Source organism: Anolis carolinensis, unplaced genomic scaffold (genome assembly GCF_035594765.1).
Source record: "Anolis carolinensis isolate JA03-04 unplaced genomic scaffold, rAnoCar3.1.pri scaffold_15, whole genome shotgun sequence".
Taxonomy (NCBI): Eukaryota; Metazoa; Chordata; class Lepidosauria; order Squamata; family Dactyloidae; genus Anolis; species Anolis carolinensis.
The window spans coordinates 12,493,481-12,518,824 of NW_026943826.1; the positions used below are offsets into that span (position 1 = coordinate 12,493,481).

The 25,344-nt window shown below is 37.2% G+C and overlaps 3 protein-coding genes across 5 annotated transcripts in view; 2 read left to right on the forward strand and 1 right to left on the reverse strand.

Moving 5' to 3' along the window:
• Positions 1-25,344, forward strand: part of ubxn10 (UBX domain protein 10) — a 34,573-nt gene that overhangs the window by 6,222 nt on the left and 3,007 nt on the right. Inside the window, exons 1-2 of one of the 2 annotated variants that reach the window (XM_062965916.1) lie at positions 18,528-18,794; positions 24,814-25,344. The exon at positions 24,814-25,344 is cut by the window's right edge and continues 3,007 nt beyond it. In XM_062965916.1, the coding sequence (XP_062821986.1) occupies positions 24,916-25,344 (429 nt within the window). In that variant the 5' untranslated portion in view covers positions 18,528-18,794; positions 24,814-24,915. Of the gene's footprint in view, positions 1-18,527; positions 18,795-24,813 lie in introns of those variants that run through there. The other variant, XM_062965915.1, reaches the window with a different exon arrangement.
• On the reverse strand, positions 961-18,463 carry LOC100567111 (trypsin-3). Of its 2 annotated transcripts, XM_062965912.1 has the most exons (7): positions 18,436-18,463; positions 7,355-7,516; positions 6,990-7,085; positions 5,634-5,793; positions 5,406-5,547; positions 3,028-3,291; positions 961-1,140 (listed from the first exon to the last, which is right to left on the reverse strand). In XM_062965912.1, the coding sequence occupies exons 2-7, from the start codon at positions 7,416-7,418 to the stop codon at positions 991-993; spliced, it is 876 nt and encodes a 291-aa protein (XP_062821982.1). In that variant the 5' UTR covers positions 7,419-7,516; positions 18,436-18,463; the 3' UTR covers positions 961-990. The 2 variants fall into 2 exon arrangements, with proteins under 2 accessions (XP_062821982.1, XP_062821981.1); XM_062965911.1 differs by lacking the exon at positions 18,436-18,463 and having other exon boundaries at positions 7,355-7,677.
• fam43b (family with sequence similarity 43 member B) lies at positions 9,486-15,229 on the forward strand. Its single transcript, XM_062965910.1, has 2 exons — positions 9,486-9,675; positions 13,020-15,229. The coding sequence occupies exon 2, from the start codon at positions 13,125-13,127 to the stop codon at positions 14,109-14,111; it is 987 nt and encodes a 328-aa protein (XP_062821980.1). The 5' UTR covers positions 9,486-9,675; positions 13,020-13,124; the 3' UTR covers positions 14,112-15,229.

The following is a 25,344-nucleotide window of genomic DNA, read 5'->3' on the forward strand; positions in this document are numbered from 1 at the left end:
GATATGCTGGATTTCGTATCACAAAATCACAAGTTGAACACTTCCCAAGTGTCTAGGACTGTGTGATGTATTTTTGGATGATGTGTGCAATGTTTTGTTGTGCCAGATGTCAGCTCTAGTTTGTAGTGCGGTTTTCTTGTACTGATTCTTTGCTGTGTTTTGAGGAGTTTCTGATTTTTGACTTATTATTATTATTATTATTATTATTATTATTATTATTATTATTATTATTATTATTATTATTGACACAGCAAACGAGATGTATATGGTGGATTTCATATCACAAAATCACAAGTCGAACACTTCCCAAGTGTCTAGGACTGTGTGGTGTATTTTCGGATGATGTGTGCAATGTTTTGTTGTGCCAGATGTCAGCTCTAGTTTGTAGTGCGGTTTTCTTGTACTGATTCTTTGTCTGCTGTGTTTTGAGGAGTTTCTGATTTTTGACTTATTATTATTATTATTATTGACACAGCAAACGAGATGTAAATGGTGGATTTCATATCACAAAATCACAAGTCGAACACTTCCCAAGTGTCTAGGACTGTGTGGTGTATTTTCGGATGATGTGTGCAATGTTTTGTTGTGCCAGATGTCAGCTCTAGTTTGTAGTGCGGTTTTCTTGTACTGATTCTTTGTCTGCTGTGTTTTGAGGAGTTTCTGATTTTTGACTTATTATTATTATTATTATTATTATTATTATTATTATTGACACAGCAAACGAGATGTAAATGGTGGATTTCATATCACAAAATCACAAGTCGAACACTTCCCAAGTGTCTAGGACTGTGTGGTGTATTTTCGGATGATGTGTGCAATGTTTTGTTGTGCCAGATGTCAGCTCTAGTTTGTAGTGCGGTTTTCTTGTACTGATTCTTTGTCTGCTGTGTTTTGAGGAGTTTCTGATTTTTGACTTATTATTATTATTATTATTACTATTATGACACAAAGACAAGAGTATGACCCAGGAGGGAAACCTTTTATTTGCGCTCATTTCTCGGTCAGGGCCTTGTAGATCCACTTCTGGAATCCAGCCACGGCGGTGTAGACCCCCGGGAAGCGTGGCGTGGCGCAGCTGTGGCCCCAGGAGACGATGCCCAGCACGCGCCCCTCGCACACCAGCGGGCCCCCCGAGTCGCCCTGCAGCGGGGAAAAGACACGGCAATACTCTAGGCACAACAACAACAACAACAACAACAGCTGGATGGCCCTCTATCGGGGATGGTTGTGTCTTTACACCTGGGGTTCAGACTGGATGACCTTTGGGGATCCCTTCCTTCCTTGGAATCTAGAGAGACGTTTCCTTCTCTGGAAGTTCCTAAGCAGAGGCTGGGTGGCCATCTGTCGGGAAGGATCGTATTGCGCCTTCCTGAAAAGGGATTGGACTGGATGGCCTTCGTAGTCTCTTCCAATTAGGATATAATAATAATAATAATAATAATAATAATAATAATAATAATAATAACAATAATGGTAATGGACGCTGTTAGCCCCAGCTCCTGCCAACCTAGCATTGTATTATCAGTAATATATGTGTATATATTATTCATAAGAATTTATTGAATATTATAGATATTATTGATATATATATAGTATACTCTTAGGATAGCACAGTGTTGGTATTATATTGTGTTATCAATATTATACGTATAGATATATATATACTATGCTAAGAATATACTATATATATAATATTAAGTTATATACAGTAATATATTATATATTTAATAATATATGTGTATACATTATTGATAATGATTTATTGAATATTATATATATAGTATACTCTTAGGATAGCACTATATTATATTATCAATATTATATGTATAGATATCGTATATTCTTAGCATAGTGTGTGTATATATATATATATATAATTATATACAGTAATATATTATAATATATTTAATAATATATGTGTATACATTATTGATAATGATTTATTGAATATTATATATATAGTATACTCTTAGGATAGCACTGTATTATATTATCAATATTATATGTATAGATATTGTATATTCTTAGCATAGTGTGTGTGTGTGTGTGTGTGTGTGTATATATATATATATATAATTAAATTATATACAGTAATATATTATATTATATATTTAATAATATATGTGTATACATTATTGATAATGATTTATTGAATATTATATATATATATATAGAGAGAGAGAGAGAGTATACTCTTAGGATAGCACAATGTTAGTATTATATATTATATTATCAATATTATGTGTATAGGTATAGTATAATCTTAGAAATATACTAGCTGTGCCCAGCCACGAGTTGCTGTGGCGTTGTGTGGTGATGTTGGTGAGAAATTGTTGAGGTAGTGGTGGTATTGAATGTCTATTGTATGGTAGTCTTTATGTTTAGTATGCACACTGAAGTGGATTATATGGCAGTGTGCAAAGCAGATAATATAAGATTCTAAATGGGTTATATAGCTGTGTGGAAGGGCCTTGAGTCTACACTGCCATATAATCCAGTTAAAATCTGATAATCTGTGGAAGAGGCCTAAGTGAGGCCTAACTGTGCCTGTCCCCTGGGCTGAGTAGGTTGCTAGGAGACCAAGTGGGCGGAGCTTAGCCTTCTAACTGGCAGCAATTGGATAAAAACTATTATTCCTCTCTCTGTAATTAGGACTTTATTTTTCTTTTCTTTTTGTTGTATCAACCTAGATGCGTGGATGATGGGTTGTGTTGTCAAATTTCGAGGTTGGGGGGCCTGTAGTTTTGTTGTTTTGTCCGCTGCCCTGATGCCATCACTCTTTTATATATATAGATATATATATATATATTAAATATTATATTATATTATTACAGTATAGCTAAACCATTTGAGCTGCTGAATCTTGCTGTCCAACAGGTTGGTGGTTTGTATCCAGGGAATGGGGTGAGCTCCCACTGTTAGCCCCAGCTCCTGCCAACCTAGCAGTTCGAAATCATACAAATGTGGGTAGATGAATAGGTACTGCTCTGGCGGGAAGATGCCCTTTGTGGGTCCCGGCATGCCTACCTGGCAGGCGTCCTTCCCTCCGGCGCGGAACCCGGCGCAGAGCATGTCCCGGGTGATGGCCCCGGCGTAGGAGGCGTTGCACTTGGCGGGGGGCAGGAGGGGCAGGGAGACCCCGCGCAGGGTGTCGGAGGGGCGCCCGCCCACGGCCGAGGTGTGCCCCCAGCCCCACACCTGGCACAGCCGCCCCTCGCGCACCCCCGGGGAGCCCCGCGGCAGGAGCGGCACCACCGCCACGTACGGGCTGTAGGACAGGGGACGGCTCAGCTGCAAGACAATATAGCCATAAATAGAGAGAGAGATAGAATGACTTCCTTAGATCTGGAGGCAGCCTAGAATAGCATTGGCCATTTTCGCTGCAGCACCATACTCTTGGCTTATTATTATTATTATTATTTTATTATGACACAGCAAACAAGATTGATATGCTGTATTTCATATCACAAAATCACAAGTCGAACACTTCCCAAGTGTCTAGGGCTGTGTGATGTATTTTTGGATGATGCGCGCAGATCCCAGCAGGGTGGCCTTTTGCAGTTGGCAGATCGTAATTTTGTCAATGTCACACTCTTGGCTTATTATTATTATTATTGTTATTGTTATTAGCCTGTTCGTGGTCCACTAAGACTCCTAGATCCCTTTCCGATGGGCTATATAATATAATGTCTCCGCTAGAGGCTATATTCCTATGGAGGCAGCCTAGAATGGTATTGGCCTTTTTTGCTGCAGCATTATACTCTCATCTCATGTTTATGGTCCGCTAAGGCTCCTAGATCCCTTTCCCATGGACCATATAATATAATGACTCCCCTAGACGCTATATTCCTATGGATGCAAGCTAGGATCGTGTTGGCCTTTTCCGCTGCAGCATCACACTCTTGGCTAATGTAATAATAATGATGATGATGATGATGATGATGATGATGATGATGATGGTCTACTAAGGCTCCTGGATCCCTTTCCAATGGACTATATAATATGACTCCCCTGAATGCTATATTCCTATGGAGGCAGCCTAGGATTGCATTGGCCTTTTCCGCTGCAGCATCACACTCTTGGCTTATTTATTATTATTAATAATAATAATAATAATATCTTATTCATGGCCCACTAAGAGTCTTAGATTCCTTTCCCATGGACCATATAATATTATGACTCCCCTAGATGCTATATTCCTATGGATTCAGCCTAGGATCATGTTGGCCTTTTCCACTGCAGCATTACACTCTTTGCTAATGTAATAATAATAATAATAATAATAATAATAATAATAATAATAATAATAATAATAATAATAATAATAATGGTCCACTAAGGCTCCTGGATCCCTTTCCAATGGATTATATAATATAATGATTCCCCTAGATGCTATATTTCTATGGATGCAACCTAGGATCGTGTTGGCCTTTTCCGCTGCAGCATCACACTCTTGGATTATTATTATTATTATTATTATTATTATTATTATTATTATTATTATTATTATTATTATTATCTTATTCATGGCCCACTAAGGGTCTTAGATCCCTTTTTTCCATGGACCATATAATTTAATGACCCGCTAGATGCTATATTCCTATGGATTCAGCCTAGGATCATGTTGGCCTTTTCCACTGCAGCATTACGCTCTTGGCTAATGTAATAATAATAATAATAATAATAATAATAATAATAATAATAATAATAATAATGGTCCACTAAGGCTCCTGGATCCCTTTCCAATGGACTATGTAATATGACTCCCCTAGATGCTATATTCCTATGGAGGCAGCCTAGGATTGCATTGGCCTTTTCCGCTGCAGCATCACACTCTTGGCTTATTATTATTATTATTATCTTATTCATGGCCCACTAAGGGTCTTAGATCCCTTTTTTCCATGGACCATATAATTTAATGACCCGCTAGATGCTATATTCCTATGGATTCAGCCTAGGATCATGTTGGCCTTTTCCACTGCAGCATTACACTCTTGGCTAATGTAATAATAATAATAATAATAATAATAATAATAATAATAATAATAATAATAATGGTCCACTAAGGCTCCTGGATCCCTTTCCAATGGAGTATGTAATATGACTCCCCTAGATGCTATATTCCTATGGAGGCAGCCTAGGATTGCATTGGCCTTTTCTGCTGCAGCATCACACTCTTGGCTTATTATTATTATTATTATCTTATTCATGGCCCACTAAGGGTCTTAGATCCCTTTTTTCCATGGACCATATAATTTAATGACCCGCTAGATGCTATATTCCTATGGATGCAACCTAGGATCATGTTGGCCTTTTTTGCTGCAGCATGGCACTTGTGGCTCCACTTGGGAATCCAGTTTCCCTTTTTTGGGTATTTTAGGACAGATCGCGGGAAGGGGCTCTACCTTGATGAGCATGATGTCTGCGTTCTTGGAGACGGGGTTGTAGTCCGGGTGGGCCAGCAGGCGGGCCGGGCGGAAGACCTGCTCGGTGCCTTCGAAGGCGGAGAGGGAGTATTCCCCGGCCACAATCAGCATCTGGTGGGCACTGAAATAGAAGTGGGACCGGGGTGGCAGAAGGGGGCTGGACTGGATGACCTCTGGGGTCCCTCCCAGCCATCCCTGGGGACTGACCTGGTCTTGCAGTGGGCGGCGGTGAGGACCCAGCTGCGGCTGATCAGGGCCCCCCCGCAGAAGTGGGAGCCCGTCTTCCTCTTGAGTGACACCAGGTACTTGGCCGAGCGCGGCGGCACTACGTATCCCCCCACAATGCGCTCGGATTGGCCGGCAGCCCCTTCGGCAGGCAGAGAGAAGGGTTCAGAGATATGTGGATGGATGGCATGCTTTTATTATAATAATAATAATAATAATAATAATAATAATAATAACAACTTTATTTATATACTGCTCTCATTCTATTATTATTATTATTATTATTATTATTATTATTATTATTATTGACACAACGACGTTGTATGGCACAGCAAACAAGATAGATATGCTGGATTTCGTTTCACAAAACCACAAGTCGGACACTTCCCAAGTGTCTAGGACTGTGTGATGTATTTTCGGATGATGCGTGCAGATCCCAGTCGGGTGGCCTTTTGCAGTTGGCAGATGGTGATTTTGTCAATGTCTATTGTTTCCAAATGCCGGCTGAGATCTTTTGGCACGGCACCCAGTGTGCCCATCACCACCGGGACCACCTGCACTGGTTTCTGCCAGAGTCTTTGAAGTTCCATCTTGAGGTCCTGAGAGCGGCTGAGTTTTTCCTGTTGTTTTTCACCTGGGATGGCAACATCAATGATCCAAACCTTGTTCTTTTCCACAACTGTGATGTCTGGTGTGTTGTGTTCCAGAACTTTGTCAGTCTGGATTCGGAAGTCCCACAGTATCTTTGCGTGCTCATTTTCCAAGACTTTTGCAGGTTTGTGATCCCACCAGTTCTTTGCTGCTGGCAGGTGGGACTTGAGGCATAAGTTCCAATGAATTATTATTATTATTATTATTATTATTATTATTATACAACTTTATATACAGTAGAGTCTCACTTATCCAAGCTAAACGGGCCAGCAGAAGCTTGGATAAGCGAATATCTTGGATAATAAGGAGGGATTAAGGAAAAGCCTATTAAACATCAAATTAGGTTATGATTTTACAAATTAAGCACCAAAACTTCATGCTATACAACAAATTTGACAGCTTATCCAAGCTTCTGCCGGCCCGTTTAGCTTGGATTAGTGAGACTCTACTGTAATAACAATAGAAAATAATAATAATTAAACTATACTGCTCATGCTTTTATAATAATAATAATAATATAATCAAACCTTATATACTGCTCTCATGCTTTTATAGTAATAATAATGATAATAATAATAAAAATTTATATGCTGCTTTATATGCTCTATTTATATATGCTTTATATGCTCTATCAGTTGGAAATAAATTAATTGGTCAATTGATTGATCAATCGATCAGTAAACCCACCTGTTTGTGCCAGTGGGCTTTCCTCGCTTTCAGAAGAGAATTCGGTCATTTCTCTCTGCAAGACGCCTTCAAAGCGGACCGTTTCTGGAGCCGTCCCTGTAATTAAAAATAAGTGTAACGATACAAGACTCAGGGCGGCACTTTTCTTTATGGGTTGGGCTGGATGGCCTTTGGGGGTCCCTTCCTAATGGATGTCTATACAAATTCAAGACCATCTGTGGCTCTTGGACGGTGCCTTGCTTTAAGGGTTAAACTAAATGACCTTTGGGGGTCCCTTCGATGCCGATTCAAGCCTTTGTTTACAGGCTGGACTAGATGACCTTTAGGGTCCCCTTCCCTATCTGTGCCTTTCTTTGAGGACTTACCCATCGCCGGGAAGATCCGCAAGAAGAAGAGCAGGACGGTGGCTGCTGCTGCAGGAGGCCTCATCCTTCCTCGTCTTCTTTTTCCTCCGGACTGAGACTGCCGGGACTTGGGAAACTATCCCTCCCGGTCTTCTTCTCCCTGGTTCCCATGCCTTTCTGCCCCTGCGGAGAACAGTTGGCGGATTCATCTGCGCTGACTCTCCGCCTTCACCTCTGCGTTCCCAGCGTCTTCCCTTTCCTGGCAAAGCCTCCGGGGCCAAACCGTGCCGGACCTTGGCGCGCAACACATCCCAAAGCCAGACTCAAACACAAAAGGGTCCGTTCCTGGCTTGGCAGTCCCACAATTTGTATAGAGCACTGTTAACCTTCTTTGTTATTGTTATTGTTATTGGATGGCCATCTGCCGGGAGGGTTTGGATGGTGCCCTGCTTGGCGGCAGAAGGGTGGTCTTTGGGGGACCCTTAGAACTCTAGGATTCTATTATTATTATTATTATTATTATTCACACTTTTACTTTTGTCGTTATTGTTATTGGCAGAACTTGGATGGCCATCTGTCGGGAGGGTTTGGATGGTGCCCTGCTTGGCGGCAGAAGGGTGGTCTTTGGGGGACCCTTAGAACTCTAGGATTCTATTATTATTATTATTATTATTATTATTCACACTGTTACCTTTGTTGTTATTGTTATTGGCAGAACTTGGATGGCCATCTGTCGGGAGGGTTTGGATGGTGCCCTGCTTGGCGGCAGAAGGGTGGTCTTTGGGGGACCCTTAGAACTCTAGGATTCTATTATTATTATTATTATTATTATTATTCACACTGTTACCTTTGTTGTTATTGTTATTGGCAGAACTTGGATGGCCATCTGTCGGGAGGGTTTGGATGGTGCCCTGCTTGGCGGCAGAAGGGTGGTCTTTGGGGGACCCTTAGAACTCTAGGATTCTATTATTATTATTATTATTATTATTATTATTATTCACACTGTTACCTTTGTTGTTATTGTTATTGGCAGAACTTGGATGGCCATCTGTCGGGAGGGTTTGGATGGTGCCCTGCTTGGCGGCAGAAGGGTGGTCTTTGGGGGACCCTTAGAACTCTAGGATTCTATTATTATTATTATTATTATTATTATTATTATTATTATTCACACTGTTACCTTTGTTGTTATTGTTATTGGCAGAACTTGGATGGCCATCTGTCGGGAGGGTTTGGATGGTGCCCTGCTTGGCGGCAGAAGGGTGGTCTTTGGGGGACCCTTAGAACTCTGGGCTGGATGGCCTTTGGAGGCTCCTATCTTGTAATAATAATAATAATAATAATAATAATAATAATAGTAATTTTATTTTCCTTTGTGGTGGAAGGGGGCTGGGCTGGATGGCCTTTGGAGGCTCCTATCTTGTAATAATAATAATAATAATAATAATAATAATAGTAATTTTATTTTCCTTTGTGGTGGAAGGGGGCTGGGCTGGATGGCCTTTGGAGGCTCCTATCTTGTAATAATAATAATAATAATAATAATAATAATAATAGTAATTTTATTTTCCTTTGTGGTGGAAGGGGTGGACTGGATGGCCTTTGGGGGTCCCTTCTATTTCCTAATAATAATAATAATAATAATAATAATAATAATAATAATAATGTATGGACTGGATGGCCTTTGGGGGTCCCTTCTATTTCCTCATAATAATAATAATAATAATAATAATAATAATAATAATAATAATTTTATTTTCCTTTGTGGTGGAAGGGGGCTGGGCTGGATGGCCTTTGGAGGTTCCTATCTTGTAATAATAATAATAATAATAATAATAATAATAATAATAATAATAATAATAATTTTATTTTCCTTTGTGGTGGAAGGGGTGGACTGGATGGCCTTTGGGGGTCCCTTCTATTTCCTAATAATAATAATAATAATGTATGGACTGGATGGCCTTTGGGGGTCCCTTCTATTTCCTCATAATAATAATAATAATAATAATAATAATAATAATAATAATAATAATAATAATAATAATAATAATTTTATTTTCCTTTGTGGTGGAAGGGGCTGGACTGGATGTCCTTTGGGGGTCCCTTTGAGGGGTGGGGAAGGGGGCCAGGCGTTCCCACATGCGTGGCACACACGTGTGGGGTGATGCGGTGCTCTCTCTCTCCGTCTCCCGCCTCCTCCTCCTCCTCTTTCTTCTCTCCTTCCTTCCTTCCTTCCTTCCTTCCTTCCTCCCATTGAGCGCAAGGCGGTGCTGGCCGAGAGAGAGAAGGAGGAAATAAAGGGCAGGCAAAGGGGTCTTCCTGGGGGTCCGCTCCCCCAAACGCAGGTGAGGAGATGGGTGGGGGTCTCAGATAGCACCCCCTCCCCATTATTTAATATAGGCACCGGATGCACAAGCAGGGTCCCCAAGAAATGAATGAGAATAATATCCAGATACGTTGTTTTTCCTTTAGGAAGAGATCAGGAAAGGCATTGGGCATTAGGAGGGAAATCATTGTATTTATTCATTATTAATATTATTATTAATACTATATACACACACACATATGCATATATATATATATATAATTTTATTAGCATAGCACATTATTCATGATGATCTTGCATTGTATTACAATATTATCAATACTATACGTATATACAATATATAATATTATTAGCATAGCACATTATTATACATGACGATCTTGCATTGTATTACAATATTATCAATACTATACGTATATATAATATATAATTTTATTAGCATAGCACAATATTATATTACGATATAATATGATCTTGCATTACAATATTATCAATACTATACGTATATACAATATATAATATTATTAGCATAGCACATTATTATACATGACGATCTTGCATTGTATTACAATATTATCAATACTATACGTATATATAATATATAATTTTATTAGCATAGCACAATATTATATTACGATATAATATGATCTTGCATTACAATATTATCAATACTATACGTATAGACCATATATAATTTTATTAGCATAGCACATTATTCATGATGATCTTGCATTGTATTACAATATTATCAATACTATACATATATACAATATATAATTTTATTAGCATAGCACAATATTATATAAGGATATAATATGATCTTGCATTATATTACAATATAATATGATCTTGCATTGTATTACAATATTATCAATACTATACGTATATACCATATATAATTTTATTAGCATAGCACATTAATCATGATGATCTTGCATTTTATTACAATATTATCAATACTATACGTATATACCATATATAATTTTATTAGCATAGCACATTATTCATGATGATCTTGCATTTTATTACAATATTATCAATACTATACGTATATACAATATATAATTTTATAGGCATAGCACATTATTCATGATGATCTTGCATTTTATTACAATATTATCAATACTATACGTATATACAATATATAATTTTATTAGCATAGTACATTATTCATGATGATCCTGCATTGTATTACAATATTATCAATACTATACGTATATACAATATATAATTTTATTAGCATAGCACATTATTCATGATGATCTTGCATTTTATTACAATATTATCAATACTATACGTATATACAATATATAATTTTATTAGCATAGCACATTATTCATGATGATCTTGCATTTTATTACAATATTATCAATACTATACGTATATACAATATATAATTTTATTAGCATAGCACATTATTCATGATGATCTTGCATTGTATTACAATATTATCAATACTATACGTATATACAATATATAATTTTATAGGCATAGCATATTATTCATGATGATCTTGCATTATATTACAATATTATCAATACTATACGTATATCCAATATATAATTTTATTAGGATAGCACAATATATTACGATGTAATATGATCTTGCATTATATTACAACATTATCAATACTATACGTATATAAAATATATAATTTTATTAGCATAGCACAATAATATTATATTACGATACTGTATTATATTCTAATACTGTCAATATTTTATATAGAAACAATATATTATTATATTAGCATAGCACAATATTAGTATTGCATATTATTATATTGTGTTATTAGTATTATATAGGATTGTAATATTATATAGAAATAATATAATACATATTATATAACATATATATATATATATATACAACATATTTTATTAGTATAGCAGAATAATAATATATTACGATACTGTATTATATTCTAATACAGTCAATATTATATGTATATACAATATATTATTATATTAGCATAGCAAAATATTAGTATTACATATTATATTGTGTTATTATTAGTATTATATTGTATTGGATTATAATATATACAATAATATACAATAATATACAATAATATATAAAATAATATATAATACATATTATATAACATGTATATACAATATATTATTTTATTAGCATAGCACAATAATATTATTACATATTATGTTGTATTATTGTTAGTATTATTTTGTATTATGTTACATTATTATTATGTGTATACAATATATTATTTTATTAGCATAGCACAATATTGTATATTTTGTATTATTAGTAGTATTATATATATTATTATCAATATTATATGTATATACGATATATTATTTCATTAGCCAAGAACTAGTTAGCACCATCTAGAACCGGAAGGTGAGGGTTACCTAGAACCCAAGAACCATCATTGCCTAGGACCAGATGGTTTATGTTGTTTAGATCCAGAGGATATCACTGCTCAGTAGTATAGCTTTGCCTAGAAGCAGAGCATTGGCATTGCCCAGCACCAGAGGGTTGGGACATCTAGAACCAGAGGGTTTAGACTTGCCTAGAACCAGGGAACTATCATTGCTATGGACCAGAGGGTTGGGACATCTAGAACCGGGGGGTTAGAGTTACCTAGAACCAGGGAAATATCAATTCCTAGGACTAGAGGATTGGCGTGATCTAGAACTGGAGGGTTAGACTTGCCTAGAACCAGGGAACTATCATTGCTATGGACCAGAGGGTTGGGACATCTAGAACCGGGGGGTTAGAGTTACCTAGAACCAGGGAACTATCAATTCCTAGGACTAGAGGATTGGCGTAATCTAGAACCGGAGGGTTAGACTTGCCTAGAACCAGGGAACTATCATTGCTATGGACCAGAGGGTTGGGACATCTAGAACCGGGGGGTTAGAGTTACCTAGAACCAGGGAACTATCAATTCCTAGGACTAGAGGATTGGCGTAATCTAGAACCGGAGGGTTAGACTTGCCTAGAACCAGGGAACTATCATTGCTATGGACCAGAGGGTTGGGACATCTAGAACCAGGGGGTTAGAGTGACCTAGAACCAGGGAACTATCAATTCCTAGGACTAGAGGATTGGCGTGATCTAGAACCGGAGGGTTAGACTTGCCTAGAACCAGGGAACTATCATTGCTATGGACCAGAGGGTTGGGACATCTAGAACCGGGGGGTTAGAGTGACCTAGAACCAGGGAACTATCAATTCCTAGGACTAGAGGATTGGCAGGATCTAGAACTGGAGGGTTAGACTTGCCTAGAACCAGGGAACTATCATTGCTATGGACCAGAGGGTTGGGACATCTAGAACTGGGGGTTAGAGTGACCTAGAACCGCAGAACGAGCACCAACCCCATTCTTTCCCTTGAAAGGTTCCCCCTTCGAGATGGACAACGTCTTGCTCCTGACTGCCTTCCACATGATGATGGTGGAGGACGCTGTTGCGTGAGGTCCAGGGAGCGGTCAGCGGTGGTGTGATGACCATGGCGGCCATGCTGCCCTGGCGCCGGAGCAAGTTCGTCCTGGTGGAAGACGGCGTGGGCAGCGTGGGCGGCGTGGTGCGCAAGGCGAAGAGCCTGGGCCCGGCGCTGAGCTACGGCTCGCTGCTCTCGAACTTGTTGCGCTCCTGCCCGGACCTGTGGCCGGAGTGTCCGTCGTGGCCGCGCTTGGGTGGCCGGCGCCAGAAGGCGGAGCTGAACCCGGAGGAGCCGTCGTGCTCGGCGTGGTACCTGGGCAACGCGGTCACCCTGCAGGCCAAGGGCGAGGGCTGCACCGCGGACGCCGTGGACAAGATCTGGGCCAAGAGTGACCGCGGCGCACGTGGCACCAAGATGACGCTCAGCGCCGGGCAGCACGGGCTGCGCATGAGCCCCGCCAATGGCACCGCCGAGAAGGACTCCTCGCGCCACCGGGGCCGGCTCAGCCACGCGTACCTCCTGCCGCGCATCACGTACTGCGCCCCCGACTTGCGCCGTCCCCGGATCCTCACCTGGGTCTACCGCCACCAGGTCAAGAACAAGGCGGTGGTGCTGCGGTGCCACGCCGCGCTGCTCTCCCGCCCGGAGAAGGCCCGCGCGCTGGCCCGGCACGTGGCGCAGGCGTCGTGCTCCGCCCTCGACGAGTTCAAGCGGCTCAAGCGGCAGAGCGACGCCCGGCAGCGGCACCGGCAGTTGTGGGGAGACGCCGGCGTGCCCGCCGTGCCGCTGCGGAAGCTGCTCAACGGGAAGTGCCCGTACCGCGCGGCGCCCGAGAAGGGACGCAACGGAAACCGTCTCAGCGCCATCAAAGAGGAGGAAGAAGAGAAGGAGGAGCAAAAGGAGCAGGACGAGGAGGAATTCGGCCTCTTCCGCCTCGAACGGGCCGAGGAGCGGACCGAAGTGGCGGCCCTGGCGCGGGAAATGCGCTTCTGCACCTTGCGGGGCCGGCTGCACCGGAGACCAGACACCCCGTGCTTGCCTTGGTGAGGAACCCACAGCCATTCTTGTTCCCCTTCCGATATTATTCGAGACCGGAACGAACGTTATGTCTCCACTCGTCGGATGTGATCGATTCCCGCATCCGAATTTCTTCAGGTTTCGTGCCGTCTGAAAGCTCGTCATTGTCCGATTCAATCGATTTCCGCGTCCAAACTTCTTCGGGTTTTTGTGCCATCCGAAAGCTCATCATTATCGGATTCGATCGATTTCCGCATCCAAACTTCTTCAGGTTTTCATGCCGTCGAAAAGCTCGTCGTCGTCAGATTTCATCAATTCCCGCATTCGAACTTCTTCGGGTTTCATGCCATCCGAAACCTCGTTGTTGTCGGATTTGATCAATTCCCATGTCTGAACTTCTTCGGGTTTTCATGCCATCCGAAAGCTCGTCATTGTCGGATTCGATCAATTCCCGCATCCAAATTTCTTCGGGTTTTCGTGCCATCTGAAAGCTTGTTGTCATTAGATTTGATCAATTCCCTTATCTGAACTTTTTTGGGTTTTCATGCCATCCGAAAGCCCGTTGTCGTCGGATTTGATCAAGTCCCGCATCCGAATTTCTTCAGGTTTGGTGCCGTCTGAAGGCTCGTCGTCGGATTCAATCGATTCCCGATTCCGAACTTCTTTGGGTTTCATTCCGTCCTAAAGCTCGTCATTGTCGGATTTGATGAAATTCCCGTATCTAAACAACTTCGGGTTTTCGTGCCATCCGAAAGCTCATTGTCGTTAGATTTGATCGATTCCCATATCTGAACTTCTTCGGGTTTCATGCCACCTCTCGTCGTCGGATTTGATTGATTCCCGCACCCGAACTTTTTCTGATTTTTCTGAACACTCGTCGTCATTGGATGTGATCAATTCCCGCGTCCGAACCTTTTCGGGTTTCCGTGCCACCCACCGCCAACCCACCCGTGCCTACGACTTTGGGAAAACTAGCCATGTCTCAGTCCAGTCGTGTCCAAATGCCTGGCTTTCTGGACGGCACAAATTTCGAAAACCCAGACCAACGGCACAGCCATATAGACGCTTCTCCGAACACAGAATAACGGGGGAAAACTCCGATGTATATATATATAAATCTCATGTGAATATAATAATATATATATCCATGTCTGTGTACATATCCAGATGTTATTTATACATAAACAAGGGGGTGGACATGCTTTTGTGGGTCTGGGAATGGGAAGAGGGGGTCTGTCTCTATTCTTCCTTTATTATTTCGTTCCCTTCTTTCTTTCTTTCTCTCTCCTGCGTATTTTTAGAGCCCGGTTAGAATCAAAAAGCAGGGACGGAGGCGGAGGAGCGAAGAGAGAGAGTGGCCATGGCAACCGGGTTAGATTTAATTTTGGAAGCAGACGAACAAACGCTTCTCTCCTTCTGGATCCCTCTCTCGTTCCTTTCATCTCTCGCTTTTGACGATTATGTCCTTCTCTCGCTCTCTTATTTTTGGGCTGCAAAGCTCCGAAAGAGTGGACACATTATTATTATTATTATTATTATTATTATTATTATTATTATTATTATATATTTAAAATTAAAATATGATTCGTTTAATCCTATATTTACAATTACAATCGTAAGAGTGGAGGGTCATCTAAAAGTTATTATTATTATGTATTTAAAATTAAAATACTATTTATATAATCCTATATTTACAATTACAATCGTAAGAGTGGAGGGTCATCTAAAAGTTATTATTATTATGTATTTAAAATTAAAATACTATTTATATAATCCTATATTTACAATTACAATCGTAAGAGTGGAGGGTCATCTACACGTTATTATTATTATGTATTTAAAATTAAAATATTATTTGTATAATCCTATATTTACAATTACAATCGTAAGAGTGGAGGGTCATCTAAAAGTTATTATTATTATGTATTTAAAATTAAAATACTATTTATATAATCCTATATTTACAATTACAATCGTAAGAGTGGAGGGTCATCTAAAAGTTATTATTATTATGTATTTAAAATTAAAATATTTGTATAATCCTATATTTACAATTATAATCGTAAGAGTGGAGGGACATCTACATGTTATTATTATGTATTTAAAATTAAAATATTTTTATAATCCTATATTTACAATTATAATCGTAAGTGTGGAGGGGCATCTACACTTTATTATTATTATATATTTAAAATTTAAATATTATTTGTATAATCCTATATTTACAATTATAATCGTAAGTGTGGAGGGGCATCGACACATTACTATTATTATTATTATTATTATTATAATATAAATATATTTAATATTAAAATATTATTTGTATAATCCTATATTTACAATTAGAATCGTAAGAGTGGGGGGCATTTACACATAATTATTACTATTGCCTTTATTATTTTAGTATTTTTATTATATTCTAAGTACATTATTTATTATTAAATATATTATATATTATTATATTTTATTATTATATTTAAATATATTATATTCTAAATGTATTATATATTATCATATATTATATTTTATATTCTAAATACATAACACATTATATATTATATTTTATTACATTCTAAATATGTATATTATATTTTAATTATAGTCTAATTATATTCTAAATATATTAAATATACATTATATTTTATTCTGAATATATTATTCAATATATTATATGTTTTTAATATTTTCTAAATATATTATTTATTATAAAATATATAATCGTATTTACAATTATATTATAATATGTCATACATAATACATTATTCAATGATTGTACAACTGTATTTGTACAGTTGTAAATAATAATAATAATATAATGTTACTGATCTTAGGCTTTCATATAACAATAATAATAATAATACTGTAATAATCGTCGTCGTCGTCATCATCATCTGATCTTAATAATGTCCTTGATTTGGGTGGGATAGAAAATAATAATAATAATAATAGTCATAATAAAGCTGTATGCCTCTACTTCTTGTCGCCCTACACAACCTCTGAGGATGCCTGCCATAGATGTGGGCGAAACGTCAGGAGAGAATGCTTCTGGAACATGGCCAGACAGCCCGGAAAACACACAACAACCCTGTGATCCCGACCAAGAAAGCCTTCGACAACAGATATAATGTAGATAGATAGATAACTGATACAGATAGATGATTGATTGATAGATGGACAATTGATAGATGGACAATTGATCGGTACATGATAGATGATTGATATAGATAGATGATATGGATGATTGATAGGTACATGATAGATGGACGACAGATATAGATGATAGATAATATAGATAGATGATTGATAGGTACATGATAAATAGATGATAGATTATTGATATAGATAGATGATAGATGATATAGATGGATGATTGACAGGTACATTATAGATGGACGATAAATTATTGATATAGATAGATGATAGATTATATAGATGGATGATTGATAGGTACATGATAGATGGACGATAGACGATTGATATAGATAGATGATAGATAATATAGATAGATGATTGATAGGTACATGATAAATAGATGATAGATTATTAATATAGATAGATGATTGATAGGTAAAAGATAAATAGATGATAGATTATTAATATAGATAGATGATAGATGATATAGATGGATGATTGACAGGTACATGATAAATAGATGATAGATTATTGATATAGATAGATGATAGATGATATAGATGGATGATTGACAGGTACATTATAGATGGACGATAAATTATTGATATAGATAGATGATAGATTATATAGATGGATGATTGATAGGTAAATGATAAATAGATGATAGATTATTAATATAGATAGATGATAGATGATATAGATGGATGATTGACAGATACATGATAAAGAGATGATAGAATATTGATATAGATGGATGATTGATAGGTACATGATAAATAGATGATAGATAGATGATTGATTAAACTATTGATACATGGATGATTGATAGATACATGATAGACGATAGATAAATTCGATAAATGATTAGATGAATATTATGATTATAGATAGGTGGACGGTTGATAGATACACAAAGGATAGATTATTGATATAGATATAGATGATAGACAGATAGATGGATATAGATAGATATAGATTATTAGTTGATGATAGATTAGATAAATGACTGATATAGATATCCATGGTAGATATATCAATTATTTAGATAGATAGATGATAAATAGATTATATACAGTAGATGATTGACAGATGAGAAATCACTGATAGATAATTTAGATGATTGGTATTAGATAGATGATAGATTATTGATTGATGATGCATAGATTATTGATAGATAGTTTAGATATATACAGATAGTTGATTAATAGACAGACAGACATACAATGAGTGAAGACAGCTGGGCTCCACCATAGAGCTGCCGCCGGCTAGAGCGGCCTCCCTGTGCGATGCCCCGCCCACTTCCTTTCCAGGCCGGAAGTTTGGGTTGCCAGGGCAACGCGGCCTCCGCCTCTGGATGGACAGATGGAGCCTCGGCCGGGTGACGCTCCCGCCTCTCCCTTTCCTTGGTTTATTATTATATAATAGTTTGGGAATAGTGATACTACAGTTGGGTTGCTGTGAGTGTTCCCGGGCTGCCAGCAGCATTCTCTCCTGACGTTTCGCCTGACTCCATGGCAGTCATCCTCAGAGGTTGCGAGGTCTGTCTGGGGTCGATATAGACAGAACTCTTGTCTGCCTGAGGCAAGTGTGAATGCTGCAATTAATTACCTTGATTAGCATCGAATAGCTTTGCAGCTTCGAGGCCTGGCTGCTTCCTGCCTGGGGGGGGGGGGTTAAATACCTCTAGAGTGATGTCCAGGTATGTCAGTGTCCAAGCAAGTGTGTGAATGTTGTAATTAATTACCTTGATTGTCATCGAATAGCCTTGCAGCTTCAAAGCCTGGCTGCTTCCTGCCTGGGGGGGGGGGGGGAGCCTAGGTTAGGGTTTAAATACCTCTAGAGTGATGTCCAGGTATGTCAGTGTCCAAGCAAGTGTGTGAATGTTGTAATTAATTACCTTGATTGTCATCGAATAGCCTTGCAGCTTCAAAGCCTGGCTGCTTCCTGCCTGGGGGGGGGGGGAGCCTAGGTTAGGGTTTAAATACCTCTAGAGTGATGTCCAGGTATGTCAGTGTCCAAGCAAGTGTGTGAATGTTGTAATTAATTACCTTGATTGTCATCGAATAGCCTTGCAGCTTCAAAGCCTGGCTGCTTCCTGCCTGGGGGGGGGGGAGCCTAGGTTAGGGTTTAAATACCTCTAGAGTGATGTCCAGGTATGTCAGTGTCCAAGCAAGTGTGTGAATGTTGTAATTAATTACCTTGATTGTCATCGAATAGCTTTGCAGCTTCAAAGCCTGGCTGCTTCCTGCCTGGGGGGGGGGAGCCTAGGTTAGGGTTTAAATACCTCTAGAGTGATGTCCAGGTATGTCAGTGTCCAAGCAAGTGTGTGAATGTTGTAATTAATTACCTTGATTGTCATCGAATAGCTTTGCAGCTTCAAAGCCTGGCTGCTTCCTGCCTGGGGGGGGGGGAGCCTAGGTTAGGGTTTAAATACCTCTAGAGTGATGTCCAGGTATGTCAGTGTCCAAGCAAGTGTGTGAATGCTGCAATTAATTACCTTGATTGTCATCGAATAGCCTTGCAGCTTCAAAGCCTGGCTGCTTCCTGCCTGGGGTATTTGCTCGCAGCCTTGTTTTCGAGTCTCACACACCTTTATTAGGCCAAAAAAAGGTTGGGCCCGGTTGCCTGGTGCATTGCGCTTGTACACAACACACACACAAAGAGACCTGGGAAGGAGAATAAATTGCCAGGGGAACGGCATAAAAAGGTCTGCAATAAATAATAATAATAATAATAATAATAATAATAATAATAATAATAATACTACAATAATCAATTCCTCATCCCTAATGGCTCGAAGCAGGATGTCTGAATAATAACAATAATAATAATAATAATAATAATAATAATAATAATAATAATAAATTTCCTGCCTCTTCTTGCACTTCAAGGTAGGACTTCTGAATAATAATAATAACAATAATAATAATGTATTCCCTATCCACTTTTCTTGGTGGCTTGAAGCAGGACTTCTGAATAATAATAATAATAATAATAATAATAATAATGTATTCCCTATCCACTTTTCTTGGTGGCTTGAAGCAGGACTTCAAAATAATAATAATAATAATAATAATAATAATAATAATAATAATAATAATAATAATAATAATAATAATGTATTCCCTATCCACTTTTCTTGGTGGCTTGAAGCAGGACTTCAGAATAATAATAATAATAATAATAATAATAATAATAATAATAATAATAATAATAATGTATTTATTTCCTGCCTCTCCTTGTAGCTGAAGGTAGGACTTCTGAATTATTATTATATATTATTATTATTATTATTATTATTATTATTATTATTATTATTATTATGTATTTATTTCCTGCCTTTCCTTGCAGCTGAAGGTAGGACTTCTGAATTATTATTATTATTATTATTTATGTATTTATTTCCTGCCTCTCCTTGCAGCTGAAGGTAGGACTTCTGAATTATTATTATTATTATTATTTATGTATTTATTTCCTGCCTCTCCTTGCAGCCGAAGGTAGGACTTCTGACTAATAATAATGATAATGATAATATATTCCTCATCCCTAGTGGCTCGAAGCAGGACTTCTGAATAATAATAATAATACATGACACGGTCCTAGACACTTGGGAAGTGTTCGACTTGTGATTTTGTGATACGAAATCCAGCATGTCTATCTTGTTTGCTGTGTCATAATAAAATAATAATAATAATAATAATAATAATACATCGCACAGTCCTAGACACTTGGGAAGTGTTCGACTTGTGATTTTGTGATACGAAATCCAGCATGTCTATCTTGTTTGCTGTGTCATAATAAAATAATAATAATAATAATAATAATAATACATCGCACAGTCCTAGACACTTGGGAAGTGTTCGACTTGTGATTTTGTGATACGAAATCCAGCATGTCTATCTTGTTTGCTGTGTCATAATAAAATAATAATAATAATAATAATAATAATACATCGCACAGTCCTAGACACTTAGGAAGTGTTCGACTTGTGATTTTGTGATACGAAATCCAGCATGTCTATCTTGTTTGCTGTGTCATAATAAAATAATAATAATAATAATAATAATAATACATCGCACAGTCCTAGACACTTGGGAAGTGTTCGACTTGTGATTTTGTGATACGAAATCCAGCATATCTATCTTGTTTGCTGTGTCATAATAAAATAATAATAATAATAATAATAATAATAATAATAATAAGTAGTCCTAGACACTTGGGAAGTGTTCGACTTGTGATTTTGTGATACGAAATCCAGCATATCTATCTTGTTTGCTGTGTCATAATAAAATAATAATAATAATAATAATAATAATAATAATAATAATAATACATCGCACAGTCCTAGACACTTGGGAAGTGTTCGACTTGTGATTTTGTGATACGAAATCCAGCATGTCTATCTTGTTTGCTGTGTCATAATAAAATAATAATAATAATAATAATAATAATACATCGCACAGTCCTAGACACTTGGGAAGTGTTCGACTTGTGATTTTGTGATACGAAATCCAGCATATCTATCTTGTTTGCTGTGTCATAATAAAATAATAATAATAATAATAATAATAATAATAATAATAATAATAATAATAATAATAATAATAATACATCACATAGTCCTAGACACTTGGGAAGTGTTCGACGTGATTTTGTGATACGAAATCCAGCATGTCTATCTTGTTTGCTGTGTCATAAAATAATAATAATAATAATAATAATAATAATAATAATAATAATAATACATCACACAGTCCTAGACACTTGGGAAGTGTTTGACTTGTGATTTTGTGATACGAAATCCAGCATATCTATCTTGTTTGCTGTGTCATAAAATAATAATAATAATAATAATAATAATAATAATACATCACACAGTCCTAGACACTTGGGAAGTGTTTGACTTGTGATTTTGTGATACGAAATCCAGCATATCTATCTTGTTTGCTGTGTCATAAAATAATAATAATAATAATAATAATAATAATAATAATACATCACACAGTCCTAGACACTTGGGAAGTGTTTGACTTGTGATTTTGTGATACGAAATCCAGCATATCTATCTTGTTTGCTGTGTCATAAAATAATAATAATAATAATAATAATAATAATAATAATACATCACACAGTCCTAGACACTTGGGAAGTGTTTGACTTGTGATTTTGTGATACGAAATCCAGCATATCTATCTTGTTTGCTGTGTCATAAAATAATAATAATAATAATAATAATAATAATAATAATACATCACACAGTCCTAGACACTTGGGAAGTGTTTGACTTGTGATTTTGTGATACGAAATCCAGCATATCTATCTTGTTTGCTGTGTCATAATAAAATAATAATAATAATAATAATAATAATAATAATAATAATAATAATAATAAATCACACAGTCCTAGACACTTGGGAAGTGTTTGACTTGTGATTTTGTGATACGAAATCCAGCATATCTATCTTGTTTGCTGTGTCATAAAATAATAATAATAATAATAATAATAATAATAATAATAATAATAATACATCACACAGTCCTAGACACTTGGGAAGTGTTTGACTTGTGATTTTGTGATACGAAATCCAGCATATCTATCTTGTTTGCTGTGTCATAATAATAATAATAATAATAATAATAATAATAATAATAATAATAATAATAATACATCACACAGTCCTAGACACTTGGGAAGTGTTTGACTTGTGATTTTGTGATACGAAATCCAGCATATCTATCTTGTTTGCTGTGTCATAAAATAATAATAATAATAATAATAATAATAATACATCACACAGTCCTAGACACTTGGGAAGTGTTTGACTTGTGATTTTGTGATACGAAATCCAGCATATCTATCTTGTTTGCTGTGTCATAAAATAATAATAATAATAATAATAATAATAATAATAATAATAATACATCACACAGTCCTAGACACTTGGGAAGTGTTTGACTTGTGATTTTGTGATACGAAATCCAGCATATCTATCTTGTTTGCTGTGTCATAATAAAATAATAATAATAATAATAATAATAATAATAATAATAATAATAATAATAAATCACACAGTCCTAGACACTTGGGAAGTGTTCGACTTGTGATTTTGTGATACGAAATCCAGCATATCTATCTTGTTTGCTGTGTCATAATAAAATAATAATAATAATAATAATAATAATAATAATAATAAATCACACAGTCCTAGACACTTGGGAAGTGTTCGACTTGTGATTTTGTGAAATGAAATCCAGCATATCTATCTTGTTTGCTGTGTCATACAATAATAATAATAATAATAATAATAATAATAATAATACATCACACAGTCCTAGACACTTGGGAAGTGTTCGACTTGTGATTTTGTGATACGAAATCCAGCATATCTATCTTGTTGGCTGTGTCATAATAAAATAATAATAATAATAATAATAATAATAATAATAATAATAATAATAAATCACACAGTCCTAGACACTTGGGAAGTGTTCGACTTGTGATTTTGTGAAATGAAATCCAGCATATCTATCTTGTTTGCTGTGTCATACAATAATAATAATAATAATAATAATAATAATAATAATAATACATCACACAGTCCTAGACACTTGGGAAGTGTTCGACTTGTGATTTTGTGATACGAAATCCAGCATATCTATCTTGTTGGCTGTGTCATAATAAAATAATAATAATAATAATAATAATAATAATAATAATAATAATAATAATAATAATAATAATAATAGCAGCAAGTGGAAAGCCACCTTGAATCTGGGGACACATTATCTAATAATAGCAATAATAATAATAATAATAATAATAATAATAATAATAATAATAATAATAATAATAATAGCAGCAGCAAGTGGAAAGCCACCTTGAATCTGGGGACACATTATCTAATAATAGCAATAATTATAATGATAATGATAATGACAAAATTACGATCTGCCAGCTGCAAAAGGCCACCCTGCTGCTCGCATCATCCGAAAATACATCACACAGTCCTAGAGACTTGGGAAGTGTTCAAATTGTGATTTTGTGATATGAAATCCAGCATATCTATCTTGTTTGCTGTGTCATACAATAAAAATAATAATGTATTCCTCATTCCTAATGGCTCGAAGCAGGACTTCTGAATATAATAATAATAATGATAATAATAATAATGATAATAATAATAATAATAATAATAATAATAATGTATTCCTCATCCCTAGTGGCTCGAAGCAGGACTTCTGAATATAATAATAATAATAATGATAATAATAATAATAATAATAATAATAATGTATTCCTCATCCCTAGTGGCTCAAAGCAGGACTTCTGAATATAATAATAATAATAATAATAATAATAATAATAATAATAATAATAATAATAATAATGTATTCCTCATCCCTAGTGGCTCGAAGCAGGACTTCTGAAAATAATAATGATAATAATAATAATAATAATAATAATAATAATAATGTATTCCTCATCCCTAGTGGCTCAAAGCAGGACTTCTGAATATAATAATAATAATAATAATAATAATAATAATAATAATAATAATAATAATAATAATAATAATTTATTTCCTGCCTCTCCTTGCAGCTCAAGGCACCCCGGAGGGCCGTGTCCGTCCGGTGGGCTGTATTTCGGGGAAGGGATTGGACGCCGGACGCCTTCCTTCCTTCCTTCCTTCCGTGGGAAGCCATGGCGGCCGCCTCGCAGCTGGACCCGGTCCCGTCGGGGAAGAAGCCCCCCGGCTTTGGCGTGGTGAGCCCGCCCAGGCACGTGGCCCGTCCGAAGTCGGCCAAGGGCCGGACCAGACCGCCGTTGCCGTCCCCTTGTGCGGAGGAGCCCCCCCGCGGGGGTGGCCAGAGCACGCCCGACCCCCGTGTCCTCCCCGTGGGGGTCCCCGCCCTGCTGCGGAGCCCGTCCTCCTTGAACAAGTACCGGGTGCTGCCCTCCATCGGGAGGAATAGCGGAGCGGAGCCCGTGGCCGGGGCGGAGAAGGGGGAGCCCGTGGGGGGGGAGCCCCGGCTGCTGCTGGCGGTGCGCTCCCCGTCGGGACGGCGCTTTGAGCGGCACTTCCGCCCCAGCGACAGCCTGGCGACCGTCCTGGCCGTGGCCGCACAGAGG

Excerpts from the sequence above, each read along its gene's own strand:
- LOC100567111 (XM_062965912.1), bottom strand. The coding sequence starts at position 7,418 with ATGAGGCCTCCTGCAGCAGCAGCCACCGTCCTGCTCTTCTTCTTGCGG. Across the intron at positions 5,794-6,989 it reads AAGCCCACTGGCACAAACAG|GGGCTGCCGGCCAATCCGAG; the intron begins GTGGGTTTACTG and ends TGCCTGCCGAAG. Across the intron at positions 5,548-5,633 it reads GCCGCCCACTGCAAGACCAG|TGCCCACCAGATGCTGATTG; the intron begins GTCAGTCCCCAG and ends CTTCTATTTCAG.
- fam43b (XM_062965910.1), top strand. The coding sequence starts at position 13,125 with ATGACCATGGCGGCCATGCTGCCCTGGCGCCGGAGCAAGTTCGTCCTG.